At 29.7% G+C, this 13,525-nt stretch overlaps 3 protein-coding genes across 3 annotated transcripts; all 3 read left to right on the top strand.

The window, feature by feature from the left end:
- Nucleotides 1-1,104: 1,104 nt before the first annotated feature.
- On the top strand, nt 1,105-2,808 carry LOC123290707 (ejaculatory bulb-specific protein 3-like). The gene is made up of 2 exons (XM_044870985.1): nt 1,105-1,338; nt 2,534-2,808. Exons 1-2 carry the CDS (start codon nt 1,140-1,142, stop codon nt 2,713-2,715), a joined length of 381 nt encoding a protein of 126 aa, XP_044726920.1. The 5' UTR covers nt 1,105-1,139; the 3' UTR covers nt 2,716-2,808.
- Nucleotides 2,809-5,577: 2,769 nt separating this feature from the next.
- On the top strand, nt 5,578-6,713 carry LOC123290702 (ejaculatory bulb-specific protein 3-like). The gene is made up of 2 exons (XM_044870979.1): nt 5,578-5,848; nt 6,508-6,713. The coding sequence occupies exons 1-2, from the start codon at nt 5,638-5,640 to the stop codon at nt 6,696-6,698; spliced, it is 402 nt and encodes a 133-aa protein (XP_044726914.1). The 5' UTR covers nt 5,578-5,637; the 3' UTR covers nt 6,699-6,713.
- Nucleotides 6,714-7,351: 638 nt separating this feature from the next.
- On the top strand, nt 7,352-12,751 carry LOC123290701. The gene is made up of 5 exons (XM_044870978.1): nt 7,352-7,600; nt 7,666-7,726; nt 7,805-7,882; nt 11,013-11,276; nt 12,614-12,751. Exons 1-5 carry the CDS (start codon nt 7,489-7,491, stop codon nt 12,720-12,722), a joined length of 624 nt encoding a protein of 207 aa, XP_044726913.1. The 5' UTR covers nt 7,352-7,488; the 3' UTR covers nt 12,723-12,751.
- The last annotated feature ends 774 nt before the right edge of the window (nt 12,752-13,525 follow it).

Raw genomic sequence — 13,525 nt, 5'->3', positions numbered from 1 at the left:
TTTCAGGAAAGATACCTATCATTATAAAAATACCTATTATCTATAAAAATTTCTGATGTCATAACTTACGTGTTACATCCCTAAAATTTTGCTTCGGTCGTTATCATGAGAAGTTTATAAGAACCGGCCATTCGTCTACAATGGAAGTTTTTTAAATTTTGTTAGTCTTTTGATTAATACGCGTGTACACGGAATGTGGTATTTCTTTTTGAATAATGTATAGTATGTTGGGTGGTGTAAAATTTTATTCTAACATATTTTGCAAGAAAATGCAAGAAACCGCTCCAAATTTGCTAAAACCTCATGGAATGTGTTTCTTAGGTGTCAAATATCATTAGTAAGGCATTAGTTAGTTGTGCAAATGTTTCTATTTGTTAATCAACAATAAATTTTTACTTCAATAAAACGATCAATTTTAAAGTTCACTTAAAAAATTAGTAAATAGGCAACTTTTATGACGTAAATGTTAAGTGTTTGTCAAATAATCGAAAACTATTATACATGTATAAAGTATACGTAATTCAAGTTGCCTATTTATTAATCACCCCCATCCCCTAAAATTTTTTGAATTGATTTAGACTTCAATAAAAAAAATATCAAGTCTTTTATCCAAAATTATCCTGGCGCTCGTACATCCTTAAATCAAAACTGAAAAGAAAAAAACATACACTTTCATAGTCGGAGTACAATATTGGAAAGATTTGATTCGACCTAGATTTTAATGGACCCCGTCCTATTACAAGCATAAAAACTATTGGATTCGATTGTTTCTCTTCAGTTTTTATTTAACGCAGTCGGTTTTTTTAATTTGTTAAATTGATTTCTTTTACAGAGTTTTTTTTATAGAAAAATAATTTTGAATAAAATAAAATAATTTAATATTTTGTAGTAGGTTTGTCCACAAAAAAAATCTTGTAATATTATTTTCGAAGGTTAATTTCAAATAATAATACATCTTTACTGCATAAATGTTTTCTCAATAAGTTTTTTACCGATTTAGGGAAGTGTATTGTATGCATAACATTACCATAAAAATTAAATTTTGGTAATTAATTATTAAGTATATAAAGGGCCAAAAATTAAACATCTTCAGTCAAATCAGTCATCAATTTACAAATTAATCATTATCAACAATCAAAATGAAATACGCAACAATTTTTGTAGTAGTAGCTTTAGCTACCATTGTCTACGCTGTACCAAAACCAGACGACCATTATACAACCAAATACGATACCGTTGATATCGATGAACTTATTAAAAATGATCGATTGTTCAATAATTACCTTGCTTGTCTTCTTGGACAAGGAAAATGTACCAGAGATGCTGAAGAAATCAAAAGTATGTATTAAAACTTGTGTTATTAATCAATTAATTTATTTAATTAATTTAATCCAATCAATTGAAATACAATCTATTTCATGTTATTTAATTACCATTAAATTAATTGGAATAGAAAAGTTTTTAAATTGATTTTTCATGTATATTTTACAATTGAAAAAGGTTTTTCTAAACTATAAATTCAAACGGCAGTGACGTCAACACATCGCTTTCGTAACGCCACCAGAAATAATAAAATAAAAATAACAAGAGTAATAATAAATGATTTGTTTCTCAACTGGCTTTCACTATTAAACTACAAGTCCGTGCTTAAATTTTTCGGAGGAAATGACCTATCAGGAAACATGTTGAAAAAGATGCTCTTATAATTAAAAATAAATTTTAGCACCATGGCGCCAGTACATGTCGTAAGCACGGTACAGGTGAGTACCGGTGAGAACAAGAACCAGAATGTCACATACCTTGGTGTCTCACCCCTGTAGCTGCCGTACCTATAAGTACGGTTTTGCTGGATACTAACTCGGCATAGATATTCGAAGTGAGTTATGCCGTACAGAAATAAATCACGTAGGGCGTCGGAAATTGACAAGAAAGCAAAAATTTCCGGTACCGAAAATGCGGATTTATTTCTGTACGGTATTTATGTAATTTTCTTTGAATACTTATGCAGAGTTAGTATTAAGCAACGCTGTACATACTTGCTAATGCAGGGGTGAGACACCAAGGTGTGTGGCATTCATATTCTCACCTGCACCATGCAAAAATGACGCCATGGTGCTTACACTTACTTTTACATATAGGAGCACCTTTTTCTACATGATTCTCACGAGTAGTGGGGATACAAGGTAAAATAATAAAATTTTTCGATATCCGAAGTAGTTCTCAATATACCTATTTAAAATTTTGTTTAATTATTTAACTCTCGATATTTCGAAAACCATGGCAAAAATCGAAAAATTTTATTCTTATTTTTCATCAACGTTCATGAAGTTATAACAAAATTTATCATCAAAGATGAAAATAAGGTACAAATAATTTCAACCACAAAACTAAACTTGCCTTGGCGCTCGTACTACCTTAATATCTACTCAAAATTTTATTGAATTATGTAAAAAAGTGAATTTACGGACATTCTACCTTAAATAATTAATTTCAGAATATATCTCTGTACTAATTTTTTCTTTTTATTTTTAAGAGCATTTTAAAGAATCACTTGCAACATGCTGCGCCAAATGTTCCGAATATCAAAAGACTGGTTTGGCTAAACTTCATAAACATTTAAAAGAAAACAAACCTGCAAAATTACAAGAAATTTATGCGCAATATGCTCCAAACAATGAATATGAAACAAAATGCGTACAAAATGCTAAAAAATAGGAAAAAATAGCTGCCATGTTATATACTAGAATAATATATCGATGTAAAATACCAAGTTTGTTTTAGAAATAAAGATTCTAGCTTTCTACTTAATCTAAAATTTACTTTATTAAGAGATCTTTTCAAAATTTATTGTCTAAGAACAAAAAATGACTAAACTAATGACTAGACATTAAATAACTAAACCCTCCAGTTTTCCCTCAAAAATCCCTCAAAAAGGATTTTTATCCCTCAAAAAGAATATGAAAAAATCAGATTTTTAATATGTATAAAATTTTGTGGTGTAAAAACCACGTAATGATTTTCTGTTCTATAGATGTAAAAAGGTTGGCTTTTCACCATTCGACTCGAAATAAAGTCAAATTAACAGAAAGGTTCGAAAAATTACGCCAAAAATTTTTACAATACAAATAAAAATGTGATATTTTTCGCATACACTCTTTAGGGGATACAGATCGTAAAATCTGCGTTTTTTCAAATTTTACGAATTTTTTACTCGAAAACTAAAGGGTTTGTAGCGATTTGATCAATATCATTTATTTGTATAAAAAATTTCGATTGTAAAAATCGTAAAATTGGTGTGCCGTGATTTATGAATGGCTCTTTATTAAGGAACAGAAAGAAGCTTATAAGGAATGTCCTTAGCACGCTATAAGAATTTCAGCTTGATATCTCTTTTCGTTTTTGAGTTAACATGTTGACAGACGGGCGGACGGACAAACATTCAAGCGAACTATCGAAAATGGGTTTTATGTAAACCTATACCAAAATTTCGTTCGTAGCATAAATATTTTTAAGCGTTACAAAATTGGGACTAAACTTAGTATACCTTGATATAATATTTCATATGTATATGGGATAATAATAAAATCTACTCACTTTTTTTTCAAGCGTAATATTTTCAAAAGTAACTTTATAAATGTTGTTACACTTTTGCAACACTTAAACAAATTCGCTAAGGTTATGCATAGCCGCTGTGGAATGAAACTAAATAATGTTATTAACAGATGGAAAAATTTTATTGAAAAACAATTTCATTATCAAATATTTTACCAATAAAAAACAATCGTATAATGGAAAATATAATGGAATCTTTGTATTTCAAGGGAGATTGAATTCATACTTTGCAAATTGTTTATTTACTAATTTCCATAATTGTAAAATAAAAGAAAAAAATTTACATTTATAATGTAATATATTTTTCACCTATACACACACGAAAACTAATCGAATACATCACATAAACTTCCATAGTAGTTTTTGTAATTTTATGATTAATCAAGATTATATTTTTTTATGAATAACTAATTACTCTTGAAAGAGTAGGTACTTCAGCGAAAATAAAATGAATTTATTAGAAAATCGAAGAATCCAATTATTTACATTATCAATTATCATCAAGTATCAAGAAGTTTAAACCACAAAAAACGGGCCTACTTGTATCGGTCAACATTCTAAAATCATTGTTTTTTTTTTCTCAGACAGTCGAATGAAAAGAGTCGTATTTCGCAAGTAACTCGCCGAATGTTGTATTCCAAATCAAAATAAACCGTCGATGGTTTGTCGGCGTAGACAAGGTACTTTACATATCGAGAAAGAAATTCATCTTTAGGCCAATTAATAGGTCCATTACATGAAATTTTAACAATGATTTCAAAAAATTCAACTCAAATTTAATTCAATTTCAAAATTTTTACAATTTGTAAGCTTTGCTTTGGTATGAGTCTATTCATAATGAATATGATTACTTCGATAATTTAGCAAAAGTCCAAATAGGCTTTAAAGGAGCAAACCTGGTCTTACTCATTATGTTCACAAAAAAGTGTGAATAATTAGCGAAATATTAAATCAACGTTTTGCTTAGACTTACTTGTGAAAAAGGCTTCGATATATTTATTTCGATTTGGGCGAGTAAAAATATTAATAAAAACATAAATAATCATCTTTAGAATATGTGGGACTCTACACAGAAAAGATAGTATTCTTGGCTCCAAGAATCTTAAAAGGAGAACAAGAATTTAAGATCATAAAAAAATTTCATTCAAATATTTCTTGAGCCAAAAATTCCTTTTTTTCTGTGTAGATATCATGGAGAGTTAGGTTAAGCTATAGGTTAAATAGAGACGAAACCATAGGGTCCATTATGATATCGAAATGTGGGTTGACCCATCCCCGGACACTCCATGAATTTGGAGCTGTTTAAGAACAGCAAGTGTGATCTTCAGATCGGAAAGATCGTCAAAGAAACGAAAAATTAAAATGTAATCTATAAGCAATTTTATTTAGACCGTGGAACAGAAAACGCGTTTTGTAAAATAATTAATACATACTTGAAGCTTCGTGAGTAACTTCCTTTTGCTGTTATCATACTCATTTGAAAACGCAACACTTTCGAAAAAAGTCGTAGACTCGCGTTTTGTAGACTCGCTAAAAGGATACTACTCACGAAGCTTCAAGTATGTATTAATAATTTAACAAAGCACCTTTTCTATCCCACGGTCTACTTGTAAGCGAAGCCAAAAAACGGGAAAACCATCATATGCCCTATTGCAAGTTTTAGAAGTTTGAATTCGGTCGTTTCAATAACTTCCATAGATAGAATTAGAAAAATGTTAATTACAGAAGCATAAATTTTATTGTAGATCAATATAAAATAGATGCCCTTCGATAAGAAAACAAAGATCGATTCGAATGGCTAGCTTCTAAATTTACGTAATTCCATTTATTTAAGTATTAATGCTTATTAATTAGCATAGATTATGCATCTATGAATTATGCGTTATTAGCAAATAACTTAACTTTTAATTTATGCATACACATCTAGAAATTATGTATAAAAGCATTTCTGCAAAATATTTTAATCCATAGAAAAATTGTTTATCGTTATCAAAAGTGTTACAAAGTGCTTAACTACTTACAACAATGAAGTTCACATTATTAGTGGCTGTATTTTTATTTGTGGCTATTGCCCATAGTGTTTATGGTGCCCCAGAACCAGCAAATTCTAAATATACAACCAAATATGATAATATCAATTTGGATGAAATTTTAAATAGTTCACGGTTATTGGATAATTATTGCAAATGTCTTTTGGATTTGGGAAGATGTACACCAGAGGGTAAAGAATTAAAAAGTAAGTATGATATATATTTTTGTTTTTTATTATTCCCAGTTTCCCAATTGTGAGACTATTCCATAGGGAAATTGGTGCATTGTATCCAGTGTTCCAGAGATTCGGTGTCTTGATATTTTTTGAATTTTATATGGACGAAGAACAGTCTGAATCTCTTAATTTCTTAAAAATTAAGAACTGTTTAACCTCGATATTTAAAATTAATCAATCAATCAGGGGGGGGGGGGATATAAACGCCCAAATTTTATATAGGTTAGGTTAGGTAAGGTTTTATTGGCTGTCCACGAAGGACACACTTAGGCTATAGAGCCCATTGTGATACCATAAATGTGTTTTACCACCTTTCCGCTGATAATTTCATTCATCAGCTCCTAAATTTCAGAGGCTGAGTACACCTTCATCATGCATATACCATGCACTACACCAGCCCATCACAACTATTAATTAAATTAACTTTGTTGCGACGGCGAGAATCGAACCCGCTACCCTAAGCATACTGCGGACGGAATTGGTTACGCCTTAACCAACTGAGCTAATAGGGCGAAATTTTATACAACTCCGGTGGGACTTTTTCGACAAGTCTGACTTTTGAGAATAAATTACTTTAGAAATATATCTAAATAAATTTTATAATCTCGATTGTTTTTTTTTTTTTATAGAAAATCTAATTGACGCGTTACAAACTGGCTGTTCCAAATGTTCAGAAAAACAAAGGAAAGAAACACCAAGAGTATTGAAACATTTGAGAGAACATAAAAATGCTGATTGTTTCAAACCATTAACAGCAAAATATGATCCAAAAGATGAATATAAAAATAAATTCGAAAAAGAACTTGAAAAGAATCTATAATTTTATTTTTTGACATTAATGTAAAGTTTTTTAATCATATTGTAAAGAAAAAGTAATTAAATGTATTTTATTTTATTAGTTAAATAAACGGCATATTTATTTTAAAATGAATTTTGTACTCTTTATTCGATCCATTTTATTTTATTTAAAAAAATACACAGAATATCTATCTTATTTTCTTGAAATAAGATTTCTAAAGAATAAAGAAAATGTTCAAAATGTTCTTGGAGCGAGAAGAAATATATTTTTGGCAGATTGAGTTTTGAAAGATTTTAGATCGAACTAGTTAACAATGTTTCTCGTTAAAATGTGTCACATATGCAACCTTCATTTCATATATGTCAGACCAACAGCTATACAAAAAATAAAATACAAAAATAACTCGTTTCAATGTCGACTGATATATTTTAACTCAACAATCGTAAATTAATTCAAAATAGTAAAAATAAAAAGATATTTAATTGTCACTGAATCGTTACAATAATATTAAAATAAAAAAACATCTTTGACACATTTAAAGACTATTTGAAAATAAAATGAATGAAAAGTGTTTTCGACTTTGGAGCTTTGGACTTTGATTAATTCTTATTTAGCATTTGGTAATAAACAAACGTTATTAAACGGCAAATTGCCAACGAAATTCTTTTTCATATCACGTTAATATATGTTTACATTAAAATAATATTCACAAAAAAAAATTGGTAAAAATAAACTAAAAAAAAAAGAATTATGATTGAAAAAAATTGGGACACTAAATTTTAAGTAAAAGAAATTTTTATTAAACACAAAAATGTATCGTTTAACAGCATTTGGATATAATCAATCGCCCACAATTCGATATGAACGATTATGGAATATTTTAATACCGATAACACGATTTTGGGGTGTAGCAACGTCCGTCGGTAGGTTTTGAGTGTGTTTTTTTTTTTGGAAATTTTGAAACTTACAGTGAATTTTGTTTTTAAAGTGCTATTAGGTGTTGGCGTCGAACATGCAGTGCATAAACATTTATTAGGTATTTTTTTCATGTGAGTGCAATTTTTTGCGAGTTATTTTTTATTTTTATTTTTTTTGGGAAATTTTCTATATAAATAAATTTGATTTAGATTTGCCGCATTGGGAATATTTTTTTTAGAAATTGTATGGGCAATTACTTTGTTTTTACGTTTATTTTTATTCAACAAGTAAGTTTCTATGCATGCGATTTTCCGAAATATACACAAATAGCATTTGAAACTAATAATAAACACAATTATAATCTAGTATGTAATGGCGCTTTAATTCCGAAAACTATTAGAAATATTCACCACAAAAACAGGAAGGGGCTTTAATTACATTTAATCTAAGATGTTCTGACATATGAGTTCCGAAAACTTTTCTACCAAGCGATTGCAAAATTATTATTTTTTGGGGGCTTTGAATAAAGAATACTTCCTCATACTTGTTTGTTTATTACACTTTTGCACAAAAACTACTGATTGGATTTGAATGAGACTTTACAATAATATAGCTCATGCATCAAAATAACACATGAGCTACAATTTATACAGATATATTTTAATAAATCTATGAATATCATTGTAAACCATAAATTAAAGATTAATGTAAAAAGAGTGAACGAGATACCAACCAGGGTTTTCTGATTTACTCAATACATTATGACTATTTTACATTTTTTTTAAATTACTTTTAAAATTATACATTAAAAAAAAATTACTTTTAAAGCAATCCCTATTCTTATTTCGAGTGTTATGGAAGGGAGATAAATGACAGCAAGGTAGGTGAAGGCTATAACTCGGTGGTCTTAGTTTAAGCCCAGCGAAGCGAGCTTGTATGATGCTAGTACCATGTATAAAATTTGGTCACGAATATACCGAGAGGACTTAGAAAAGTATGGTCGCTTAAGGCTCATCTAAAGCTTGACAAATCAAAAGGACAAATTTTACCGTATTATCCACTTAGCAAAATTAGCAATTGCTACGGACTCCGCGCACTTACGCCTGCCTGAGTGTTTTTGACGAGGACGCCCATTCCCGATAAAAGAACAGAAAATGGATTACTACGAAGACTAAAACTGGATTACGAAGCCAGGGCAAAAGATACATTCACGAAAATGAAGCTTCTTGATAGAGTTTGAGACTTCTGCTTGAACAATAGTATTTCGAATTTTAGCGCTACTACATGCCATGCTATAAGCTAATACATTTCCTACGAATTCCTTGTAACAATTGTGTATATTCTTCATTTGATTGGAGTTCACAGAATCAGTGTGTTTGGATAATATATCGTGTTTATAATCAAGGTTTTAAGAATAAAATTAAGAATACAATTTTTTTAATGGATTAAACAAATACAAAAAAATAACATCAAAAATAATAAACAAAGTTATATAATATTTGTTTCTTATTAATTATCAATTCATAATTATTTTATTGCTAATTCACACGCATACAAATTAAAATGATTCACAATATTAAAACAAATTCATAATTAATAGGTAACTTTAAGATTATGCAATTAATCGTAGTAGGTACTAACAGAGTGAGTATGAGCTTAGGTTGATTCGGTTTATTAGACATCATTTTATAATAATGTAACAAATAATAAATATTATGTTCGACTATTTATAATATTCGGTGAATGACCGAAAGCTATCGCCTCAAAGTCGCGTGAAAATATATACCTATTCTGAAAATTCTCGAAATCTTGCCAATTAATTAAGTATGGTTGTCGAGCCTATTTTAGACTATTTAAAATTTTGGCGAAAAATTGTAAGAACCACAAATTTCTCAAAATAAAGCAAAAAATTTTTCTCCAAAATTTTTTGAATTCTTGTGAATTTTGAGCAAATCCCAAAATCGGCAACATAATATCTGGCAATCGTGTCTTTTTCCTCGCTCTATAACTTTTGAGTTAATAGGAGTCAATAGTCCCGCCAAGAGACAGCAAAAGATATCGTGGGCTCACAAGGCAATATGAATTAACACTAAACTACGATCCGAAACACTCCTTTGGGCTCCTTCAAAAAAAGCCGCCACAAATTTCGTCATCTTAGACATATCTTTCCAAATTCTTCACAACCTGTTCCATTTTCTGCAGCCCCATATGAAAATATTATTATTTGATTTGAAATATTAATATATTATGTAAATACTATATTTACAATTTTACTACAATCAAACAGAAATATTTACGTGATTATTTGACCTCTTAAAATGAACTTGATTTTTTAATTTAATTACATTGTTTTTGAAATATTTACAATTAATTTTATTTAATTACCATCATCTTGAATTTATACAAAAAAATAATAATAAACAAGATTTATTTATCGGATAGGCGCACATAAAAAAAAGAACACCTCTAGATTTTTCCTTAATTAATTTTTTCTTCAACTTGAAAAACATTTTTTTTTTCTAAATTTATTCAATCTATTAATTAATGCTTTGCACTACCTAAGGATTTTTTTACCTCTTCCAAGGATATATCTGAGAGCCAAAAAGTACATCGATAGTAAATTTCGCGATAGCAATTTTATTTTTAAGATTTTAATTTTTATTTGCTCGAAATTTTTCTTTCTGTAATTTTGATACTCAAATTGAGCTTAACAAGAAATCCTGTTGCGGCGTTACAAGACAGATGCGGCCAGAGGACGATCGGTAGCGTTCTGAAATTATTAACTCCCTGGTGGAAAAAATATTTGAAAAAATAATAAGTCTTAATAAGTCTTAGGAAACTCTGAAAAAGTCTTAGAAACTTTAAAAAAGTATTAAGAACTCTGAATAACTCTGAATTAGACTAGTCCGAGAACGTAGAGAAATTCAAAGTTTCTAAGACTTTTTCAGAATGTCTTATTCTTTCTTCAAATATTTTTTCCACCAGGGCTCGCTTCCATAGGTCTTTATACGCGACTTAATAGCTGCTATTAAAGGACACTGGCTGGAAGGCAGAGATTCTGACCCTTTAGGCTCAGCAGTGCATCATGACTACTGCAGGATAACTCATCCTATCTCTGTAACTGCCCGGCTCTTGCTATGAGAAAATTAACATACTTAGATTAACAATGCTTTGGCGACCTTTGAAGTTAAAATCGGTGGACGTCATTTCTAAATAGTTCAAAGAGTAAGAGTCCTTCGAGGGTGGGGGTAGGTTATGCTTTCGTCAGATATCGCAATTGGCATCGTTCCAGCTGGTTTCGTCCCACGAAGACTAACCCAACTAAGAATTCAATTAACTTCGAATCTCGAATAAGCAAATTGTTTGTTTTTGCCAACGCATGCTTTCAGACTTAATATCTAAAACTTTATTTTTCAGAGATGTTGATGAGAATGGTTTGGGCATACGATGTTGGTATAAAGTCCTTTGGGTATCATCGTGGAAAAAAACCATAATATATGTGCCATTAGCTCTGTTACCATTAATCTATCCATACAAATTATGGTTATCTTATTTGGTTGGAATTCAATTATTAATATTAGGAATTTTACATTTTGTGTTATCTGGTAATAAACATCGTACTACGAAACCGGAATTACTTCGACAAGCGATTTATTATAGTGATTTTGATATTCATGAACGGTATGTATTAATAACATCACACGCGGATAAAGGAACAAAACACCAAACGATTACTTATTAGTTAAGGGTTACTTTTGAAGGATAACCAATCCTAAATTGAAATTGCATTTTCTTTTTCCAAGCGATAAATTCGTTCATATCCCATTTGAACCTTCATCCACTTCTGAATGATACTCGATGTTCCATCTTAATTTCCCCACCTAAAATTTTCTCCAACAAACCATTTTCGGAAAAAATTACCAAAATAAAAGTTGTTCTTTATAAAATTATAAACATCTTCTTCTGGAACACTTTTTTCGTAAACCTAATGAATTCGGTAGAAAAGGAATGTAAAAATCATGTAAGAACTTGAGTTAAATTTTAAACGATTCCGAAAGTCAAGGTCGAATCCGAGTTCTTCGTAAAATATCCGACTTCAAACATTTATTATTCGATTTATTTTTTCCCAAAATACTTTGTTGAAGGGAAATTAGTGATGGGATGATTAAAATGGAACCCTTAATTTTAATTTTAATTCGATATCTGAATATAACAATCATTAAAAATTTTTTGGATTTTATATTTACAGATCTGCAGAATATAAAGACCTCGATCTTGATTTAATTTTAAATTAAAACGTTATTCGTTAAAAAATTACAAACATCTTAGTTATTGAAATAAATACTATTTTTTAAATTAAATTATTAAATATTTTTCTAGCTAATTTATTCATGAGCCATTTAGAAATTAAATTGAAGGACAAATATAATAATAATTTTCCAAAAATTTGGTATCGATACGTAGACGATGTTTTCGCCGTTTATGACAGTTCCAAATTAAATATATCGGAATTTATGGAACACATCAACGGTGAACACGAAAATATAAATTACACAACCGAATTTGAGTCGAATGGTACTTTACCATTTTTAGACCTATTAATTTCTCGTCATAAAAACAAATTCGATTTTGATATTTATAGAAAACCGACTCACACTGACAGATACATCACATCAGACAAAAAAAAAAAAAAAAGTATTTATTTCAATAACTATGTCTCAACTCGAAGTCAACAAGAATTCATCCTTATACAAACACCTTCTTTAAAAACACTTTTTTCGAAAATCTAATCAATTCGGTAGAAAAGGAATGTAAAAATTATTTAAGGATATGAGTTGAATTTTAAACGAGCAGCTGAATTTTAAGCAGAACATTTATTACTCGATTTATTTTCTACTAAAACTCTTTGTTGAAGGAAAATTTAGCTGAGGAGATTAAAATAAGGCACCCTCAATGTTAGTTTGAATTCGATATCTGAACATTACAATAATAAAAAATTTTTAATTTTCTATTTGCAGGTTTGAAGAAGTTTTCGAAAATACTTTACTGGAAGTTATCGAACATGATCGTCGATCATTATCGGAGGGTATTCGAGAGGATGATGCGTTAATAGATATAAATCTTTAAATGATCTATTTTTATATATTGTTACTAATTAGTCGTAATTAATTTTAATTTATAAATAAAATATTTTATACGAGAATCTATTGATATTGTTATCATTAAACATTCCACCGTAAATTTTTCACTTGCAGCACATACGCATTCGATTTTTGTCAGATGCTCATTGTTGGCAACATCGAGTGTTCCCGAATACTCACGATATCATTACGAACATACAATAATTGTCAACAATGTAAATAATATGATACGTTCGAAATAACATCGTGGGTATTCGGGAACGCTCGATTTTGGCAAAAACCAAATACGCTATAACAATATCTTGTGTGATACATGTTTAGTTTTTATCCATTCTATCCACCCTTTGAATCATTTTAATGGATACATCCCAAAATCTTTTAAAAAACACCAGCTATAATAAATTGGCTCAAGCAAAAATTGTTGAGTACGAGGAATTGTCGAGGACATCTAATTCTGACCTAAAATTTGATCTTGGTCTTCAGGACATCTACAATGGACTGGAGCAGCTAACTAAAATTTTATAATAACAGCTATCCTCTGAAACAGAAGCGGATTAGCCATATAGCAAGAGTAGCAAATGCTGCAGGTTCTGTGTACTCAATTAGAGGACTCGCCGATATAAGAGAGATTAACGAAGGGTAATAAATATTGGTGAAATACTCGCTTACTAAGAGGTAAAGAGTGACGGTAGATTCAAGACTACTAAAAAAAAATATTTTATTAACAGAATTTCAAGGGCTCATCGATAAATTTGCTACGGGTCGCGCGCTTGCTTAACCTGGCACTGC

This window comes from Chrysoperla carnea, chromosome 1 (genome assembly GCF_905475395.1).
Source record: "Chrysoperla carnea chromosome 1, inChrCarn1.1, whole genome shotgun sequence".
In the NCBI taxonomy this organism is placed as follows: Eukaryota; Metazoa; Arthropoda; class Insecta; order Neuroptera; family Chrysopidae; genus Chrysoperla; species Chrysoperla carnea.
This window is presented reverse-complemented; position numbering and strand designations above follow the sequence as displayed.

Coding starts and splice junctions, on each gene's coding strand:
- LOC123290702 (XM_044870979.1), top strand. CDS start 5,638: ATGAAGTTCACATTATTAGTGGCTGTATTTTTATTTGTGGCTATTGCC. Junction 5,849..6,507: donor AGAGGGTAAAGAATTAAAAA/GTAAGTATGATA, acceptor TTTTTTTTATAG/AAAATCTAATTGACGCGTTA.
- LOC123290707 (XM_044870985.1), top strand. CDS start 1,140: ATGAAATACGCAACAATTTTTGTAGTAGTAGCTTTAGCTACCATTGTC. Junction 1,339..2,533: donor AGATGCTGAAGAAATCAAAA/GTATGTATTAAA, acceptor TTTATTTTTAAG/AGCATTTTAAAGAATCACTT.
- LOC123290701 (XM_044870978.1), top strand. CDS start 7,489: ATGTATCGTTTAACAGCATTTGGATATAATCAATCGCCCACAATTCGA. Junction 7,727..7,804: donor TTATTAGGTATTTTTTTCAT/GTGAGTGCAATT, acceptor AATTTGATTTAG/ATTTGCCGCATTGGGAATAT. Junction 11,277..12,613: donor GATTTTGATATTCATGAACG/GTATGTATTAAT, acceptor TTCTATTTGCAG/GTTTGAAGAAGTTTTCGAAA.